General features: G+C 38.4%; 1 protein-coding gene across 2 annotated transcripts in view; it reads left to right on the top strand.

The window, feature by feature from the left end:
* THSD4 (thrombospondin type 1 domain containing 4) overlaps window positions 1-22,197 on the top strand; it is a 238,567-nt gene that overhangs the window by 8,289 nt on the left and 208,081 nt on the right. For both annotated transcript variants that reach the window (XM_085070773.1, XM_085070774.1), the window contains exons 2-3: window positions 11,818-11,925; window positions 15,802-15,871. In XM_085070773.1, the coding sequence (XP_084926899.1) occupies window positions 11,897-11,925; window positions 15,802-15,871 (99 nt within the window). In that variant the 5' untranslated portion in view covers window positions 11,818-11,896. The remainder of the gene's footprint in view (window positions 1-11,817; window positions 11,926-15,801; window positions 15,872-22,197) is intronic.

Genomic DNA, 22,197 nt, shown 5'->3' with positions numbered 1-22,197 from the left:
ATTGGAAGCAGTAGTGAGTTTACTTATAGGCTGAGAAAAACTCAAGGCTAGAACCTAACCTGAAAAGGGTGACTGGAAGTCAAAAAGGCATCTTCCTGACTTGTTTAGGTTTTTTGAATAATGCTATGAGCAAGGGTGGCAAGGGCTGTTGGTGATTCTGCAAGGTTAGTATCTTTTATCTGTCAACCATAAACTCATTCTTCACAGGCCACTGGATGGCATCTTCCAAACTATAAATTTCCTAATAGGGAGATTTTAATTTGCAACTGGTGAAAGGTTTCAACTTCCCTGCTCAGTGATTGATAGCCCAGGATTCCTTGAATGTATGATTATCTTTGTGTTTTTGTGTCAAGGACTGGTATCTCCTGTAGGAGTTCATGCAGTTTACATTAAATGGACTGAAATACTAACTGTCATCTAGACCACCAGAGCACATGAGGCATAGCAGCAAGGCAAGATTTGTAGGATGTCTAAAATCTCTTTCAAGCTGACAGGATAAGAATAAACAGCTCCCTCTCCCAACACTTAAAGGATCTTGCAGTTCAGTTTTAAAATGCAGGAGGCTGAAGGGTTCACCGCATGGAGGTATGATTGATACAAGCATTAGGATGTTTCTGGAACCTGAACCAAATAAGGACTTCAGGAAAATTATATTCAGTGGCATCAGTCTCAGGGGGTAGAATTGAGAATGTAAATTGTTTCTGGATTTCTGAACCTACAGATTTTACATTTTTTCTGCTGTCACTAATCATGCTGAATCTTAATTTCTCTTTCTTGAAAAGACACGATGATAGTGTTGTTTATCATCTTTACTAATTAAAGCTTAGTAATTTAGTGTTTTTCCTTTTTTCTCCACTACCATCTTCTTCCCATAGAAAGAGATGCACCTCTGCAAATGTACCCCTTTAAGTGGTAAAGGCTTGGCAGAACAATTGGCATGTGATGCTACTATCTTGGTTGCCAGTCCAGTTTTGGAACTGAACTATTTGTAAGATTCTATATATATCAAGCCCAGCAGATAAACATATTGAATGTCTATGTTGTTGTGCTGGAGTTCTCATCTAAATTTTATTGTGGATGAAACCTGAATAGAACTCTGTGAAACAGTTCTTCAGTGTGTTCTCTGAGTTATCCCTGTAACTTGCATGCAGAATTTAATATTTGCAGAAGATGTACAAGATAACTTACTGCCATTCTTCCAGCTGGCTGTCAGAGATCCATTGGTAGTTTATTGTTTCATGTTGGTTGAAGTTCCCTGGTGTTCTATTTCAAATTTATGAAAAAAATACTTAATTTCACAATGCTCTTGCAAGACCTCTCATTAGACCTATTATTCATCATTATATAGAAACATAAAAGAAAACAATAAATCTTCAAATTCCATTGTTACGTTTCTGTACCAGTATGTGGGGAGCCTCACATCAGAGAGAATTTTAATGAAAGATAAATTAGAATCTCGTCATTCTTATAGTATTATTTAATAACAAAGTAATTTAAGCAGTCTTGCACAACTCATTAATTTCAAGAGGTTTCAGGAGCCCAGACTTTGAAATCCACAATGAAGATGTGTAAGATCATGGTGAGCTGGTTTTCTGTCTGTGATCTAGCAGTTTTCTGTACTTCCTCTTAAAAAATAAAGCATAAAATAAGTCTTGCTGTTAGGTATATGACATTTCCTTCGGGACAGACATGAACAGTTGATATTTTATGCTTTATTGAGCAAAGGCATGTTCAGGAGTTACCAGAATACCATAATAATCTCAGCACTGTTTGTTTTGGACATGTGTCACTTATTTTTCAGTGGTCCCTAAAATACATTCCCACACAGGTACCTGAGAAGTTCTACATCCTTGTCTCTGGTCAGTTGAAGCCTTTTGTTGTTGTCATGTGCTGAAACTATTTAGCAAGTGTTTAGTGCCCAAATTATCCCAAGTGCTAGAGGACATGGTGTTGTTTGAACCTTTAAGATGGTGCACCTCTGCCCCTCCATGCCCCTGTACTGTACAGCACCTTCAAGCTGCTGCTCAGCTTTTTCATGACAACTGGGATGAGCCACTGCTGTCACCTGAGCAGTGCTAGTCACTGATTGAAGTGAAGCCAAATTCCTGTAGGAATTGCACGATAGAAAAGAGAAATCTCTTCCTTTTGCCAAAATAAAGCAATTTGCGGACTGCAGAAGAGGACTGAAGGGAAGAGGACTTTCACCATGTTTAAAGTCTATTATGAAAGCCTTGGTCACTTTTTCTTGGACATTTGTTAGTACAAATGTGCGTCAGTGGGTACCTGAGGTGTTTTCCTTCCAATTTTGGCAGTATTGAAATGTATGTTAAAACACTTGTCCTTGAAATCTTGTGTAGAAAAGGATTTGAGCAGTTATTTTGGGATGTGTGCCCACATTAATCTCCATTAGAGGAAGCACAGGAGCCAGTGGTCTGCAGTGCAGCCCTGCACTGAAACACCAGGAATAGTCCTTGGACTACCAAGACATTGTTCCTTTGCTGCCAGACTGCAGGGCTGTGGCCTGGCCTATCTATTGATAAATATTTCTAAGTATATGGACTAATAAACTGACAAGAAGTTCCCTTGATTTTACCTGTACTAACAAATAGGTTTGGGTTCAGTTTGTTTGGGGTTTTTACCCCCCCTAATTATTCTTTTGTGTCAAAGTCTCGTTCAGTCTTGAGGGAATGCCAGCCTTTCTTTAGAATGCCTAAGCCAAAGCAGAGAGCTACATAACAGGCAGAGAAATCTCTGAAGTTCCCCAGAAATGGTTTTTATCCCATTTATAGTTTAGTACACCAAGAATAATGCTACAGAAGGCCTTTGAGTCACTGTAGCTGAAGTTTGAAATTGAATCCCAAGGATCTTAAAGCTAATTTCAATAGATGCTTCTGTTGTATTTATAGATACATGTTCCAGTTAGTAACTGTTCCTCTGCATAGAGTTTAACTTTAGAAAATTAAACATCTCTGATGATAGTGGATATGAATAGCTACCCAGAAGAGAAATACCTAGTCATTCTTGACAAGTCTGTGTTTTCTCTGGTAACTGCAAGATACATAATGATCTCTTTCAAGGACTAAGAAGGCTTGGCTTAGCCATTAGAGGTTGGCTAAAAAGTTTAAAATGGTTTGATTTGACTTTCGCAGCATTCCTGTACTGATATACTTTCATCATTTGCCTGCTCTGGATAACATAGGAATATTCCTGAAAAGCATTGTTATTTGGAGGTCTTGTGCAGAGAGATGATTCCCACTGATACTCCAAAGAAAGTATTTCTGAATAAGCAAGCAAAGATTTCAAGTCCACATTACATATTTTCCTCCATGTTGTGTTCTGACACTAGTACCCCAACACCTCAGAAATTGTGCAAATAGAACAGAAGGAGCTTGTGGAAGTTAATATTGTGAGAGTGTGTGTGTTCAGGTAATAGTTTAATGGGGACAATTTTTTAAAATTAAAACAAATTTATGCATTAAAACAAGTCTGTGATAGATTTAAGCCTTCCTCTACTGTTTATTTTTGTCCTTAGGAAATCACAGCTATGAAGTTCAGGATTCTTATATTGTTAGAAATATTTCTGTGCATTCACAGAGCAATTGCTGACTCTTTTTACTATCCTGTTATTGTGAGTCAACTCTAATTTATGGAAAAGGTAGTTTATGTCAGTTTTTCAATTTGTGTTGGAGCCATGCACAAGGTTAGTTGTGGTAGGCTCATGACACACAGATCTATTTGCCAGTAAATGAAATATTTCTTTCAGAGGGTACATTAGAAACAGAAATGCTTGTTCCTCACCTATATATGCTGTTGAATGTTGCCTAATACTATAATAATTATTCTCTGAGGCACAGCTTCCTGTAATTTGTCCTTTCTTTTACTACGTGGAGGATATTGATGCTTAGGCATGTATTTACAATGTTTATTGAACACCATTCTCATGAATAGCACTTTAAAAAAAATGAAAAAAACAAAGGCTTGTGTTTGCCAGACAGACATTCTTATTAAACAGATGGCTGAAAAATCATGTTTCTTCTTTGCAAAAGGAAGGTATCTTCTAACTTCACAATAATTATGATTTTTACATAATGAGAGGGGTGTCTCCCAGCTGCATTACTAAGAAATAACTGATTATACTCCTGAAATATGTTGTGTTTTACTTTCCTTGTGCATGTGCCTTCAATTAGCTTTGCTGAAATATTTGTTTTCTATGACCTTTTCAAACAGGGTGTGTTATAACTCTCTGAGTTAGGCTGGTGGGTCCTTGGTTTTCGTGCAAAAGACAGTAGGTCCTCAGAACCACCAGTTAAATGCTGTTGGCAGCCTGTGCTTTGAAGACACAGACTGAGAAAGGTTGAAAGTTAGAAGCTTTTCTTCAATTCTGAAAATGGCCTTCATTAACCAAGTTCTGAGAAGAGCATTAGAAAAGTTAATTTTCTTTGACATATTTGCAGGTAAAGAAATGAGTATGGCTAACAGAGGCTCTAAGAAATTTCTACTATTCCTTGTTGTTCTGAAATGCCATTATACACTTCGCAATATCATTAAGACATCTACTGAATAAATAGACTTGCAGACTGACATTTCATATATAATCCTTCTCTCAGTTATTTCCATCCAGTCACAGCAGACAGTTTTACTTGAGTTTCCACAAGACGGAGTGGGTCTCAAAACAGTACATGAACCAAATCTAAAACACCACTCTACCTACTTACACTTGGTAGAAAAGTATTTAGAACAGTGACTTGTTGAAAACAAATTTGTGCTGTTACTGCTCATTTTGTAGGTAAGACTGTTGATGTTTAATCATAGCAGTGTTCACACATTTGTTTCTCTTGCTTGTCATAACAATGAGGGATTCACCTATTTTGTATCAATGCTTAAAGAGATTTCAGGTATTTCTACCTGATTTTTTAGGCTGTTAAATGTGATTTTTTTTTCATATCTTTCTATATTAGTAATCACATAAGTGTTGATCAGGATTATGGAACAGTTAAGAGAGATTGTTTAATGCAAAAGATCTTTAACATGTAATCTCCTCCTTCCTCTTACATGTTCAGTCCCTTCCACAACTTTGGTTTAGAAGACTCAGATGGTAGCAAAAAAGTTCTTTACAAGGAAAGGTAAAATTATTAAAATATATGGAATATGTTTTGTTAGAAGAGGTAATGATTTCTAATACGTAGAGCTGTGATAAGTAGCAGCTTTCATGGTTTTCAAATACTGAAACTGCTAGAACTTTGCAATTCTCTGGGCTGGTTAAGTGTGGAACAGGGAGCTCTTAAAGGTTGTATGTGCAACTACTGTTAGTGGCCCTGTGAGCAAAGGAAATATTCAGCCACATCCACACAAAACAAGTAGAATATACCAGTTGAACATTGAGTAAGGTCTTTCATATGGGAACAGAACTGCTCAGTCTCTGCACACTTGTCTTATATATGGTTTTTCCTGTCTGTTCTGCACTAGTTACACAGAACAACTATGGCAGGAGTTGGGATTCCTTAAATCAGTGAATGGTGGCAGGCTGGTGTCAAGATTCCTACAGTATCTCTTTAGACAGAGAAGGGAAGGTAAAAAACCAACTACCATGTGGTTGTTAAGCAGTTTTAAGCTAATACCAGGGATTTGGCCAAAATTGCACATCCTATCACTTTGAAATCTTGAAATGAACTTAAGATTGGCTTGCAATAGTTTCCACACAGTTACACCCCAAAAGTCTCTGTCAATTTGTAGAGTGATATGATCTCATTTTACATAATTGTCCTCTGCCTGGAAACTAGTTTGCGCATGAGAACTTTAAATGCAGTAAGCTTTTGTGAGAATTGTCTAATATTTGCAAAAGGTAAAAAAGGGGATAAAATCAGACTAACAATGGCAATTTTGGTGCAGCCTGAATCTTGAGAAAGTGTGATTCCTCTAGGTTATTATTTCAAAGAAGTGAAAAAGAACTATTAATTCAGTTTTCCCTGACACTCTATTTTGTGTTTTCTGGACTCTTTGTAAAGTTTGGTAAGTCTGAACTTCACATAAACTATCTTTGCAGAATTTGGTGATTGTACATAATTACTATGTAATGTCAGAATTACTAATCAATTTAACATTGCTATTGCAGTGTGCTTTCTTTGCAACTGAACTGGGTGTCAATTAGCTAACTATATGTCATACTTCATACCACAACAATATACTTTAATTGATTATCAGACCTATAGTCTTAAATCCATGTTTAAGCCAATTATTGAGTTTAAGAGGTCTTTAGTAAATTTTAGATCAGGCTCATTATTCCAATACTTTCGCTTTTATTATACTTTTATTACTAGTGCACATTCAGTGCATGTATAATTAGTGTTGTGAACAAAGATGAAGAAAAACTAAAGAATCCAAATCCTACTACTCATATATAATATGACTGCAGCTCACGACCTATAAGCAAGCACTTTCCTGCTTTTCCCCTTTACTTACAAGATTAATGTCACAGCCGTTGTTTGATCTTAATAATTATATGTTCTTCAACAAAGATGGAAGCAAATTGTTTGAATTGTGGCACCCTCCAGCATAACAATAGTTTTAAAAGCCAAAATTTCCATTTTGTGAATGGATATTTGGGAAATCATGGGTGTAGTCACTGTTGGATTCCACCACCTTTGCCTCCTAGATTTTCCTAGTGAACAATTAAATGATACAGAATTGGATGCCAAATAATCGGGTTACACAGTTCATCCACTGAAAACCAGACAAATGAGCTGAAATTGTTCTTTGAGAAGTGAAACATTTGCTGAATTAAAGCTCTAGAAACGTGACCAAAAATCCCGAGTACTCCAGGATGGCTGTGAGCCTCACAATTACTGCTGTATTCTGGGTGTGGGGTGCCTCTCTGCAGCAGCGCAGCTTCCCCCAAGTGGCAGCCGCTGTCTCCGGCCTGGGGCGCTGCTGTCGGAGAGGCGGTGCCCGAGGCACCGGGAGTGCCGCTCTGCCTTCCCTGCCCTCCCCTGCCTCCCCTGCCTCCCCTGCCTTCCCTTCCCTGCCCTTCCCTCCCCTCCCAGCCTCGCCGGTGACTCAGGCGCCCAGCGCGGCCCGTGACTCACCGAGCTGGGAGCCAGGGTTCGGCTCCAGAGGCTGCTGGTAAAGCACGATTGCTTACGTCTGTGAGTCAGGGTTGATCGTGGCTCTGGCTTTGTTGTTGTTTGTGGAGCACACTTACTGGACTCTGTGTGTGAGATTTTAGGCAAAGAAGTGGAAACTTCTGGATCTTGATCAAGCTTGTGTTGGAGACAATCGCTGAGCTTTCTTGGACTGCAGTAGTTCTGGACACACCCAGAAGGAGAACCTGAAAGTTCTCAAAGCATGTAAAATAAAAAGGAAAGGTACCTGCAGGGCTAGGTGGAGTAACTTGCCGTTTTTGTTATAATAAAATGTTTGCTCCATTAAGTATAAAAAATTTTCATCAGATCTAATGCTAGATTTCTCTGTTATGCAGCTTTCAGACACAAGGGTATGTTTTAATGTAGTTAATGAATATTTGAAGAGATTAAACTCTGGTGGTAGGTGTCAACAGCTGCAGTTCAAGCTGTTGGATGTATGCACAAATTATGTAGCTAGATAAACCTGGCGCACTGTGAGTGCTTTATCAAAGTCTTGTGAATGTAGTGAATTTTGGATGCAGTTCAAAGGACTTGCACTGAACATGATTTAATAGATGTGAACAACTAAGCTAACAGATACACTATGCTTTACCAAGGTGCAAGGCAACAGATTCAAAGGCAGTTTTAAAGGATATAATATTTTCTTTTAGGTATTTCTAGATATTGTTTCTTTATGATTTTCTCCCTTCCCCCCAGTATTACAAAACAAGAACATTTCATATAAGTGGAAACGTGTCTTTGGAACAATGCTCAAGTTTCATAGCCACTTCAAGTTGCCACTGTCAGTAGCTGGCAAGATATATAATCTGACCAAAAGGATAAATATTGAAGGAAATCGAAGTTGGGTTCATATATATGTAAGTCAACAAGCTAAAAGAGGCTAAAAGCTCAGAGCACTTCTAAACGTGGTTGAGTTAGCATATGTTTCTATATGATTAATTTCACATTGCTTTTGTGAGTTAAAATAAGGGGTCTTGCATTGTTTAAGTAGGTACTGTACACATGCACAGGTTCAGGAATTCCTGTTACAGTTAATACATAGATGCAGATGGATGAATGTGTGTTGACAGGACTTATAAGAAGTATAGATTGATGCTAAAATGACATTGGAATTCATGGAAGTATAATACCATCCACTCATAATACACAAAGGGTACAGTCACATGAAAAACCACGTGAGTTGTCCCATGGTAACTAAGAGGTTAGGATAACATTGGCTTTCTGCAAAATTTCAAACCTCTTAGTAGGAAGAAGTTTCTTGAAGTTCATTGGCCAAAGGGTAAATTTTACCATCGACTTCCCAGAAGACTCTCTTCCTCTTTTCTTGACTTTCTGTACAGTGTCTGTGGTGTCTGTCCAGATAATTCTGTGTATTGTGTCATTAACTCCTTGAGAAATCTTTTTTTGTCTTTATCAGCAAATTTCTGTGATTGCCTATAAGCCTATTAGATTCTTTTTTTACTGCCATTATCCATCTCCACCTCTTTTTGAAATCTCCATTACACATTAGTATTTTTATTTTCTAATGTTGTGAGAAGGGGTCTGGGTAAATATCAGTAAACAGCAAGTCAAGGGATGGTTAAGATTAGCTCATTGGTAACGTAACTGCTGAGACTGGCAGCAGCAGTTGGAAGGTGTTAAAACCATTCAGCTGCAGTGTAAAAGGTGAGGAGACTTTAAGCAGAGTCCTTTAATCATTTTCTGTGACCCAATGCATATTTTGTTATATGCAATGAAACACCTCTCCCTTTGATTGTCACCCCATGGTTCTGGAGAGGTTTCAATTCTATTCCATCCCTTGAGGTGGCTTGGTTTGTTTGATTGATTGATTTTCTGGGAGGGGTGTACTTTTGTTGTTTTGTTTGTTTTGTTTTTGGTTTTTTTTTCCTCTCCACTCATTTTCACAGATTGATCTTGTTTTCATCCAGCTTGGAAGTGAAATAGGGAAGACTGCTGAAGTGTCAGATATTTTAATGCAGTGGAGAAAGTCCTGCTGATTCTGTGAAGTAGAAGAGTGTGGGTCGTTCCAGTTGAGAAATTAATATCTATTCTGCTGTAAGCAGGGTTACTAGGGAATCTTTTACTAGATAGGTCTATAGTGCTTTTCAGCCCCTTCTGGGAAGGCAATTTGACTTTTACAATGTAAGACTTATCGAGCACACATACACCTCATCAGGCTTTTGAAAGTTTCCCTGCCAAATTCATGTTATTCAATCCCAGTGTTAACTGTGTAGCCATTTCAGGTATTCATTTTGGCCTGGATCTTCTGGAGGGAAAATGATTGTCACGTTTGCACATTTTCATATCAAAGACACCACTGCCAAAATGACATTGCTTTCAGTAAGCTGTAAGCATCTCAGCTCTTAAATAATTTGGAAAACAAGCTCTTAAGTCACTTTAATATTCAGCAGTTTTTACACTATATGCTACAAATGATACTTCAAAAGAAATGCATCTATGAGTTGCGGTGAGAAGTGTTTTGAAAAAGGCATTGAAATACAGTTGAAAGTAGAGTTAGTAATGCAGCTGCCATTGACAATGAAGATACAAATGAACTGAAAAAAATTGAAAACATATGCATGGACTTGAGGCACTCTTTTTAAAAATAGTCTCCAGAAACTGTCCTTCTCTTGTTTCTTTGCAAAACTAGATCTATCTTTTCTGTATTATCTTTTCTGCTTTTCAAACAAGGTGCAGTTTATAGAAGGGATTAGTGGAGTGTACATTGCTTTTTCAGTGTTTTTGTATCCTTTAGCAGTGTTGAGACTGTGTCACTCCATAAAAGGTTGTTGGATGAAAAGATTATTGTGGAGTGAAAAATCTGGAAGAGAGTACATCTGGAAAAAAAACCGCCAAATGATAAGAACTTGAAACCATATTGGTTACAATCCATGTTACAGGCAGATTGTCCATCTTCAATAAGTGATATAAAAGAATATTGCCTAAGTATGCCTGGTAATTAAGAGTCAGGTTGTAGGCAGTGAGACATTTGTCTCATTCACAGTTCAGAATGTTAGTAAGTCCTGTGTTAGGGGATCTGTCTAAAGGCCTGCTGGTGGTGCTGGATCTGTGGATTTGCTTAACGTTTAAAGGAATGTAGCTTTTACTGATTCTAAGTGCTAAAATCTCAAATGGTGTGAAGTGTTGCGCCTTTTTTGCAAAATCTGTTTTCAGAAGTGCTTTCCATCTTATAACCAATTTTACAATGTTAAGTAGTGAAAATGGTGAATAAGTTTGAGAAAACCTCTTAGATCTATTGACAACTGTGAAACTGCAGGAGAGGATGAGGTTTAGCTGAGCCTTAGTGCTTTCTTCCTCAGGACTGACTCAAACCTGTAACATAAGGAACTTTTGTTGTGATACTTCCCCAAGTACTCAACTTTTCATGCCTTTAAAAATGAAACAGCCAAATCATTAGTGGAATTCTCTTTTGAAGATGTTACAAGTATTTTGTTATTTCCTAAACCAAATTTGTTGTTCTTTGATTTTTAGGAGTGGGGAATATTTACTGTCCAGTTACCTGCAAACAATTTGCATTTTCCTAGCAGCAGGATCTGTACTTTATCTGCACATTTCTTAAGTTCTTGTCAGTCCTGTCCCGTTCTAGGCAGTTTTCAATTATGTGGCTGGCTGGCAGAAACTGAGAGCTCTTTATCTGTGAACAGCAATGTTCTCTTGTTTCTCTTCACTCCACTGCATTTCAACATGTAACCACTTGTAAATGGAAAGATACAGACAGTAGTTGACCAAGTTTTGAAATGTATGGATTTAGGTTCAGTTTTAATAGCATTTTATTTCCTCTTTTCCTCCCTCCTTGCCACTCTCCCTCCAGCCCTCCTGATTTATGCTGTATTTCTTTACTGCAAGGATCTCTTTCCTGCCTGAAAATTCTGGTGCATTTTAGTTGTCCAATATACAGTTACAAATTTACTAAAATAAGAACTTCACAGATGTCTGAACAGTTGAGATTATTTACAAAAAATTAGAGTATACTTGGGTAATCCTCCCAAGGGTTGGTAGGGTTTCTGTGTGTTCACAGTAGTCATAATGCGATGATAGTACTTAGAAATAGGGACCACTTAAATTTATATTCAGAATGCTGTTTAACTCCAGATTTCTTCCTTGACTGTGGGCAAGGCATTAAACTTCATTGTGGGTAGGTTTTCCATCTGTAGTAGAGGAAACAACTTCTCTTCTTTTCTGCAAACTGTATGAGCACTCCCAGCAGAATCATCCTTGCATTGCTCACAAAGCGCAGTGTATTAATAATATTGCTGTACATTAGAAATTGGTAACCCAGTTTCAGTTCTATGAATTTTATTAACACAAGACTTTAAATAAGGTTGTTTGCTTTATTGTTATAAAAGTAACATACCAGGAATGTCAATTAAAAAGGCAAGCAAATTTAACATCAGATTTACCTCCTTGGGAATCAAACCAAGGTTTTGCATCTCACAGTCTTTCTGCAGAGCACTTTGGTTATGTTGAAATCCTGTTGCAGCAAATGATGTCTGTGCAGTTTATTAACGTAACATACACTGGATATTCAGTTTGAATTGCTGTAAAGTCCCAAGGATTGAAGTAGAGATGCTTAATGTAAGTCTGTATGCAGTTTTATAGATATCCTGGAAAATACTGAATAAGCAGTGCTAATTGTTTTTCTCTTTTCTTTCTGTAGGATTTGTGTGTGATTGGCATTGCGCTGTACCAGAGTGAAGAGGTATTTTTCACTTCAAGATACCTTGCATTAAAAGATCATGGTAGACAGTTTAATAGTTTCTTTGAGGTAAGTGATGCCATTAAACATTTAAAATCTTATTTAATATGCTCTTAACACATTGCAGTAAATTTCAGTTTGGTGGTCTCTTGCTCTGCTGTTAAAAGTGTATGTATCGTAGGAGGGTAAATAGAAATCTTGTCCCAAGACCAAGTACTCAAGTATATGCATACCAGACATAGCATTCTTTGGTGATAGTGAAAAAAGAAAGTTCTCAGTGTTTGTTCATGCTTAGAGCATCTGTTAGTGTGTGCCAGTGTGATGGTCTATACTACTGCAAAATTCCTGCCTTTTTTCTTGAGGCTGCACAATTATAGTCACTGGATTTAAATTACTGATTTACCTACATGTTTTAGTACCTGTGCTGCAATTCATTCAGGGATTTGTATTATGCATTCCTGAAACAGTTTGCCAGTGGGCAAACATAGGAAAGACCTTTCAAACAGCTTTCCTAACAAAGGAAACATTCAGCTGTTTCTAAGCTGGTCTGTCCGGTTCTGTGTTGGGCGAGCAGATTCAGAGCAGACAGGCAGCCCTGATGCCACACAAACACAGGCTGACCTCTTGCAAGGAGTGACAGCTCTGTGCTCTGTCATTTGGATGGAGCTAACTATAACACCTCTGCTCCACCCTTTCTTCTTGTGAGGTGGAGACATCAATCTTTGACTTGCAATTTTGGCACCCTTATAATATACCAGGGCAGATTTTCCATCAAAATGGATCTGTCACACATTACTGACACTACCAGTGTTATCTTTCCTGGTGAGAGATGACCTGCGTAGCTCCTCCCAAGCTGTGCCAGACTTGGGCTGTTCAGCAGATTTGGGAGGAAGTCTGGAATGTGAGACAAGAGCCACACTGCACTAGTCGGTACTGATCACTTGGCTAAAATGCTTTCACCCATATCTGCACAATCCACAGTTGGCCATAATATTTTTCCATAAAATGCAGCTCCTAAGGGACAGCAACCATGCGAGAGATCTGCTTTGGTACCTCTAGTTTTATTCATGCAGAGCTAACACTCACTGCAATGACTAGGAAGAGCTGTGAGAGGTGTTCCTAAATGAGGTGTTAAACAGCAAATTTTTTCATGCTACTCCTACAATAGACCTAATATTGCTTTGCTTTGTGCTTTTGGCTCCTCCTCTTCCCCAGTTGTTTATATTTATGTTTATATTTTGTGGTTTTATGTTACTGGCAATTGGTGTTGCCAGTTAAAGAGAGGCAGTTAAAAATCTGACTTTGGTTCATACTAGGTGCTTGGCTCCAAATAGTCCCTAAAGTGTGAGGGCAGGGGCTGTACCAGCAAGGTTCTTAGAGGCTTGAGCTAGACAGCCATCAATCAGCTGCAATTGGTATCTTACCTGTTCAGGTATACTTGAAAAGTTTTGCCTTATTTTGAGGAGCACTTGTTCTTTTTGGCTTTTCTGCACTGTGAGAATACCTGAACCAAACCCACTGAAATTGGAGAAGCCTATTTTTGTAGCTTGGGAGGCCTAAAGTTAGTCATGCATGACAAATAAAAAAGCCTGGTCCAGAGAAGCTAGCCAAAGCAAGCTGCTGAGGGAAATAACATTAAAAAATTAAATTGCCACACACTGATTTGAAGCTAGGGGCTTACCTCAGGATAGCTTAAGTATTCCTGGCAAATTTCCTGTGTGTTTGAAATACTAGCTTGATACCATTGTTTCTGACAGATCCAATTGCAGATATTGAAGCAAATTTAAAAACCACCTTTATTGTCCTTAAGCCATGTACATACAGGTGGTGATTGCAGTGCAACCTCCTTAAAGAATGGTTGGGAAAATCTTGGCACAGAGTAATCACACACGTACTAAAAGTTTGCATTTTGTAACTGAAAACTTTAATCTGGTAAGTAATTTGCTTTGAAGATTACAGTTCTCATTCAGCTCAGAACTCACAACCTTGTGCATGATTTGAGGAGAATTTACACATGGAAATCTGTAGACTGTCAGACTGATCAGAAAAATCCTGTCCTGTCAAGGATGAAAGCATTCATTTCCTTATGGAAAGTCCAAACTTTCTTTCACATGCCCTGAGGGATTAGAGGGAGCAGAAACCATAAAGGAGCAGGGAGCTGGTAGGAAGATTCTGAGAAGGAAGTTAAATATAATTTGCAGAGGATGTAGGCTGGTCCTGTCAGACACTGCACTCCACCTACTTAGATGCTTGTCATTTTTCATTGAGAAGAGTTGGGAGATCACTTGAGCCCTTGCAAAAGAGATAGGCAGGTGAGCTGAAGACAGATTCGATGTTGTCATTTTACAGTTTGGAGGTCTGAGTTCTATTTCTGCCTTTGATTTCAGGTGTGATTTGCAAATCACTTTATTCATTTGTGTCTTGGGCTTCCATCTACCACTGTGTGATTGGGCCCTGCTCTGAGCTGCATGTTTTGACTCCTACTATGATTTCTTTATAGTGTCTTACACTGGCTCTGATTTCAGCCACCTCCTCTATATTTTGTTTTATCACAAATGATTGCTTTGTGAAATACAATACTTCCTTCTAACACACTTCTTAAAGGGCTTCTTTTTTTTCTTAATTGACATGGCAGGAAAGAAATAATGACTTTTTCTAGCCTTTAGCTGGTTTATTGCTTTAATAGAGAGGGGCATAGATGATGAGGTGATGATAGTCCATATGCAATCAATACTTACATAATGGTTCCTTTTGCAGTATGTTAGGAAGAACAAACACAGAAAACACAAGATAAACATTCTCCCTAGCAGAAGAATATTTGTATTGGTGGTAGTGAAATGCTTAGTGTTAAAAAAACCCCTGTCTCGTTAGGTCTGTCTCAGAAAATTCCTGAAACGATGAGAAATATTTAAAGGATTTCTGAGCAGAGTGCTAAGGAAGGAGCTGTGAATAGGAAGTGCAGCTGGATTTTGTCTGGTCCATTAGTTTGCAGAGGTATTTTGTATCCAAATCCATCAGTTTTAATTCTGCATTGAAATTCAGCAAATCATTAGCAGCTTTCCCCTTTATAAGTGGGTCTGAAACATACTCTTTGTAGATTGAAAAGTCAAACTCCTGGTACAAATAAAGATACTTTGATCCTATTTATCACACCTATCCATGTTTTCTGGTGAAGGGGCTTGTTATAAGGAGACAAACAAGTCTCTGTTGGAAATTATAGCGAAGAAAAGATGGAGCTAACTGTGCCTTACAGGCTCCTAGGAGTCACTACACTGGTGAGGCTTGACAGAACAGTTTGTTTGGGCTTGGTTCCCATTATGACTCCTTTCAGACTGAAGATGTGGGGACTGGGGTGATGCTTGGCTGCTTATCCTGAGTCTCTGGTGGGCTGTGTCTGCTGCTTTCCATCTCCTGTGCCCATTAGGTTATTTAATTTTCACAAGTGTTGGGCAGCTGGGGAAGAACCTATTTTCTGCATGTTTCCTGTGTGCTGGAGGTGGAGTATTCATCTGTAAAATGAGGAGCAAGAGCTAGAAGCAGATGAGGTCCACAAATGGGTGAACTCTTCCTTAGCCCTTTAGAAAACTTGCAAAACATATGTCAGTTTGACACCAAATGTTGAGGTGTTAAAATATGCACTGCCAGGAATTTTTTAATTTAAACATGAAGTTATGTGAAATACTATCAATGGATTCTATTTGGTACACTTTTGCTTTATAGCTGGACAAATCTAGGAATGAACCTGGCTCATACATTCAGGTATGAGCCTGCTGTGCACAGAATTTTATAAGAACATTTCATACAGCTTAGTGAGTCTGCTTTGATTAGCAAAGTTATTCAAGTGTCTAAATATTTTCTTGCAGAGGGAAGTCCTGTGATAAGATGTAGATATGTGGTTTCTATTAGTGGTAATTATCTGTTCTGTTTCCCTGTTTGCCTTTTCAGACTTCTCAGTTCCCTAGCAGTGCTGGGATTTCAGTTTGTTATCCCACAGCCTTCAATTGAACACAGAAAGGTAAGCATTAGAAACATTCAGACTTTGTGTACTGAAAGGTAGGTGCGAAAACGTTAGAGTAAGATGTATGAAGCAATGCAATCTGAATAAAGCTCTGGGAATAAATGCCTTCTGTTTTGTGCATGTGGGGGTTTTTTGGTTTCTTCTTTTTTATTAATATATACTTGGTTGAAAGAGGCTCATCATGGTTAATTAGCTGCGTAATTGTATGGAGTATTGTAGGTCACAAATAGTTACTAAAGCTTTGGCGCATTTTCATCATGTAAGACATGGAAAAAAGAATTCCTGTGAGTGAGAGCAGACATGGAGTGAGTAGAGAACCACCCAATTGCTCATAAGCAGCTTGTTGTCTCGCAGAGATAGAAATGTCTGAAACAGAAGCTGGACCCAAGCCACTCTGTTGCTATTCAGATTGCTAGAGGTTGGAGCTGGAAACTGCTGGAGTTTCCTGTTGTGCTCTTGTGGGTTGTTCACTCATCCTGGACGTTGGCATCTCTAAGAAGGCTTGCAGCCTGCACGCTTTCCATCCTGCTCAGCAGTAGTGAGATCTTGGCTGGAATCCTTGAGGTTTTGTACTGCTTTTCAGGAAAGTAGTGGACAGTTTGGAGAGAAATAGGGAGCAGTGGTAATTATTGTTAAGTGATTTTAAAATCTTACCTCTGAGGGAGGTTTGAATGAATTCATGTTGTTTATTCTAAAGATTGGAAGACTGGTGCTGGAGATATAATATTCAAATACTTTAAAGTACTCAGGCTGTTTTTTTCTGTTTGGTGGAGCAGATGAGAAGAAATAGATTTAAACTGAAGCAAAGGAAACTTATTTTAGATGTTAGAAAAAACCTGTCATGGTAAGGATTTAAAGACGATTATATTGACTGGATAAGATTTAGAATTTCCATGATGTAGGTTTCTGTGAATGTGTTGGACAAATGTTTATCAGGAACAATGGGCAGGTGTTGCTGATTCTGCCACAGACCTGAGGCAAAACCCCTTGAATGCTGATGTGTCTTTATGGACTGTCACTTCAGATCAATGTTGTTCTCATATCTTTATTGGTATTCAAACATAATCAATTAATTATTGACGGTATCAAATAACCTGTTTAAAAACAAGTTTTCTTTTTACTATAGATTTAAAAATAATAGTGCAAGATGTATATTTTTTTAAAAACTATACTTTTAATAGGAGATAAAAGGAAAGTTTGCTGGGTTTCCTTTTTTTATGAGCATGTGCTACTGTCTTTAGGGTAAAAAGCTGTTCGGACAATAGTCTCATAGGTATGGCCTAGAAACCTGAAGCTGTCTGATTGTCAGAGTTCCAGAAGAACATGGTAGTCCTGTTAACTCCTTGTGCAGCCTATTTGTAAGACAAGTTAAATGAGGTCAGTAATGATGCAGTCTGAAACTGGCACAGTCCAGTCTGCAGCAAGCTGTCCAAGGGCTCTGTTCTAAACTGCAGGACAAGTTAGTATTTTTGCCTATCTTACATCTCTTTTGTTGTGCAGCTGAGATGGTCATGCTGCTGCTCTGGTTTCAGTACTCTGTCAGATTAGACATTCTTTTGTAACACTGACAGTGGAGAGATGCTGCAGTCCAGCTTCCAAATGGCCTTAGGGGGAATAAATCTACTAACTAAAATAGAGTAACCCAGAGAAACAATTGCTTCATTCTGGGAAGCCCCGGAATTAATTTAGATAAAATCAGATTCTTTGTTTTCAATTGAATGAGAAATGCCACGGGTCTGGAGTGTGTTCTATACTAGTTAAAAGGACTTAAGGGCATGGTAACCACCTTAGAGACGTTCCTTTTGCTGAGAACAAGCAAGGCACAAGTTCCCTAGAGACAATCTCACACAGCTCCCAGGCTGGCTGTCATTCTCAGCTCTTACCCTATAGGAGAGGATTCTATTCAGGCCAAACTGTGTTTGACTGGAAGCCTGTATTTATTACACTTCTCACAAATCTTGTGCACCACCTATAAGCTCCAGACAAGAGGGGCTGTTAGTAACTCTGAAGGCCAAGTCAGACACGTTTCTGAGTGTGAATTCTCAGCTTTGTAGCTCCGGAAGTTTTCCGTTCTCTTCCTGTGGTAACCCCAACATGCATTTGCTGGCATCTCCCATGCATGGCAGAGTTCTTTCTGTGTGAGAGGAGGTCAGTTGTGCAGGAAGATAGAAAAGGAGAGGAGGAGGACGAGGGAAGGATTTGATGAACAAGGTGTCATTTTAACAAATAGTGAATTATGGTGTGTGTGCTAGCTTTCATATACACACTCAGACGGGAAACCAAATAACTAGAGCTGAAGTCTAATGGAACATTAGACCATAGCCCAATTCTTACTGTGTGTTTATTTTGCATTAAGCTAAGCATGTGTGCATGACTGATGCTTGAACCTGCAGTACTGGAGGGTGTATGGATTCTGTCTTGTGCACCCTGCATAGGATTATTTTTCCTCTGAAAGCTATGGACAAGGAAATAAAAACAGAGAATTGGATTTGGGTATTTGGCTGATTCATTCATGAAAATATTTCCAAATAGTCTAGATTTTTTTCTTACACTAAAAGTTTTGGGAAAATTAGGTAAAACTCAGGACAGTCCCCAGAGCTGGTGGAAATCCAGTGGTGTCTCTAGACACTTACAGTTCAGCTGAGATGTTGTTCTTTTAGGACTTGAATACTCTTAAAAACACTATGAGACACTGTGTTCTGGGGGTTTTTTTTGTTTGTTTTTAGTTTTTGTTTTCTTTTTCAATCTTGCTAATTTTTGATCTTTTATTTCTTCTATTTTTTAAACCATGTTTAAAGTCACACTGGTTTCGTAGGCTCACACAATGTAGATTTTTCAACAAAAATCTGTATTTCGCTCTTATTTGTAGGAGTTTTTTATTTAGCTTCAGTGTATCAGAACTGTTTAAAGTACCATTTAGCTTGACTTAGTGACATGTTTGGCAGTTTAACATGAAGAAAGAAGTTGACCTTACCAAGCACCATTTTTTAAAATTTGTTTGGGTTTTCTTTTTTACTTTTAAGGCAAATTTTATCAACAAAATCTGGAAGAGCAGAACTCAGCAGGTTGCTTCCTCAGATGCACACACAAAAATCTATTTCTGGCATAACATCATGGGACTGATAGCTAGAAGAATGAGCCAAATTCCTTCCATAGCAGGGAAATGCACATATTAGAATTAAGAACTGGGGAGATGACAAAACCAAATGGGAAAGTTGTGGGAAAAGGTTTGATTGGTCTATGTTTTCTGCTTTTAGACTTTATTATTTCTGAGTGAAAGTCTTGGAAGTGGGTCAGACATACAAAGTAAGAATTGACCAATACAGAATTTCTGGTTTCAGAAATACATGGTTACCTGAGTTTTATATAGAAGTAGCTTTTGTGCTTATTTACTTAAATCAATGCTGTCTCTGCTGTCAGAAGTGCACAAAAACTGAAAACAAAGACCATCTTTATATCTCTTGACATCTGAGTTTATGGCACCACTCTGTTAATCCTATCTCTGTAAATGGCACAGGTTTGTACAGTAATACAAATACATTAAATACAGTGTGTTCATTAGATAGAAAGAAAAATACTTATGCAAAAGACTTCTATGTTTTTTTGCTGAAGACAGGAGTTGTAGTGTTGGCTGGAAGCCTCTTGGAGCTTTTTTTTAATGATCTAACTGATTTATTCCTCATTCATAGTATATAATTTCTAATATCAAGTGTACTCCCCTGTAAGACCAAAATACTCATCAATAATGAGTTAAAAGGGATGTTATGTAAAACAAAATGATTGCCACTTGTCTTTCAAAATCGGCCAAGGTCTCTGCAGCTGGATAAACTGAAATCTGTCCTACTATTTGAATGACTAACTTGCCTTGTCCATCATTACTGGGCATATGAACAGCCCTGCTGCTGCACATCATACAGTCAAAGCTCTCTGTTCTCCCTCCCCGTGCTTATTTTATTGAAATTTAACCTTATCTGATAAGTGTCATGCTGTGGTGAACTGAAGGTTAAACTATAAACAGTCCTTCTCCTAGACAACCACTGGAACCTGTATTCCCAATATTCCAGAAGTCACTTCTGGGTGGATTTTTGATTAATCATATGTTTCTGTGTTAAGAAAGTAAGCTGTAGTTATATTTATGCCTTATTCATTTTAGCAAAACTGGTAATGTAAATAGTAGCAAAGTCTGTCCAAATAAAATTTCTGACATGAATATTGCTTTGCTTTAATGCAATAATCTTGCTTCTCTTATGGTGCTAAATAGGAACATTGAAGCAACAGAGTTGCTTTGAATTTATGCATATCTTTTTGTCACTCAGTAGTAGGTGAATATGGAGTTCAATGGAGGTACAGTGTCTTAAACTGATTATTTCTGTATGGATCAGTGTCAGGATTTATTTTTACAAGCTTTTCATTGGGGCACTACAATACTGTTAAAGAATTTTGAGCCTGTTTGGGCTCAGTGTAATTTCTTTCTGCTGGCTCGAAACTAATGGAGAAATAAACTTGATGTTATCTCTATCAGACACACGATGTTTCTATGAAAAGCAGCTATTTATCAAGTGAATGTGACTAGACTCCCCACAGAATTTTGAGATTAATGTGCTTTGGGATGTGTGTTAGGGTTTTTTTGGCTATTTTTCCCCTCTCTCTTGCGCTGGTTTCAAATACACTTGTGGAGGGCTCATCACTGCCAAGTCAAAAGAAATAAGGAACAGGATCCAGGATCCGGAGCAAGAGCTAAGGGAAAAGAGTGGAACGGGGGAAGGAAAAGGTGGCCAAGATCTCTCATTTGGTCATGGTGAGCAGTTAGAGGAGTTCAGCTACTTGAACACACTCTAAGAGAGTACAGACTGAAGCATGAAGCAAGTCTGCTACATCCGTGAAACACTGGAGGAAGCTGGAGTAAGACAAAGTAGTTAATATCTAAGGCTGGCTTTTTGCCAGGCACAGGGACTAAATCCTAACAGTTGTAAGGAGCACCCTGGGACCTCCACCACAGCTGGTCACCACTGTGCTTTTGCATAAGCTCCAAAGCAGAAGCTTGGAAGGGAAGTCTGTGTTCTCCCTTGCAGTCCAGGCAGGGCCAATGAAGCTCTGCCCTACAGTCAGCAGTGACTGAAGTGTGGAACTTGTCAGAATTTGCTGAGCTGGAGCTCAGCTCTTGCAATCAGAGCCACTACAAAGTCACTGGGGTCTGGCTGGCTGGGCTGTGTAACTAAACTGGATTGTTCTGCAGAGGCTTAGTCACTGTGGGTTTGCTCACAGCTGCTGTTCTTTCACAGCAAATGGTTATAGGTGTCAACCTTTCTTTTCTTGTAATGTTTTGGTTTATAGGATAACTGCTGTCCATTATTATTGTATTTCTCTTGCAGTTTCTCACTGGTCAGTATATCTGCTTGCCTTCAGCACAGATGCTTGCTTGACTTTAACTGTATAGATATACATCTGTTCCATTCATAACCTTTGGTAAAATAGAGTTATTCTAGTTAATGATGTTGCTATTCTAATTGCAGTAATCCTTAGGAAACAGGAGAGGTGATTTAGTCTGTTACAAGACTTTTCCTTTAAAATTAGCCTTTTAGTGCAACAGACTGTTTAGAACAACAGCTGAAAGAATTTTCTTGCTATCTGTGTGCTGTTACTAATTTCCTGTCCTTGATGTTGTGGATGAAAGTGGTTAGGAAATAAAAATTTGTCTTTGTTTAGGGAAAGGAGACAGGATAAGGATACACTATTTTGTGTGAATATACCATTTGAAAAATCAAGGCCAAAGTTTTGTTATTTTTAACCTGCTTTATTGTGGACCTCTGAATTTTTATTTTATCTTTAAATTAAAAAATACTGACTTTTTTAAGCTAAGAGAAGGTGTTCTATGTTCCTCTGGAAGAAAAGATGAAAATACCACAGTTCCGGTTGGATTCCAGTGCAGGTGAGCATACAGGGTCATAGATAAATTTCTCATCTTCTTTCAGAGCAGTTCTGCATGCTAGTGCTGTCCAAGCTTTGGATGAGAGTGATGACAAAGATGAGAAGCTTTTTGGATTCACAGCGGAGTTCTTCTGTTAGGGAATGTTGCTATTTTATGGCAGCTTGTCCTCTCTGCTTCTGAAGTGATGGGTGGATAACTCACTGAGAGATCTGGAGAGGTGTTACAGCAATTACAGAATAAATAAAATGTGTATTTCTACTATATGTGGATCCCAAAGAATTTTTCTAAGTGTAGAAATAGATAAAATGGCAACAACTTTGTCACAGCTGTAGAGGGCTGACTTGGAGGAGGACCAGGGTAGTATAAGCTTAGTGACTTAGGCCACAAATGATAC

The sequence above is a fragment of the Lichenostomus cassidix genome, chromosome 10 (genome assembly GCF_008360975.1).
Source record: "Lichenostomus cassidix isolate B80296 chromosome 10, HeHo_3.0, whole genome shotgun sequence".
Lineage (NCBI taxonomy): Eukaryota > Metazoa > Chordata > Aves > Passeriformes > Meliphagidae > Lichenostomus > Lichenostomus cassidix.
Note: the sequence above shows the minus strand (reverse complement) of the source record. Positions and strands in the feature narration are given on the sequence as shown.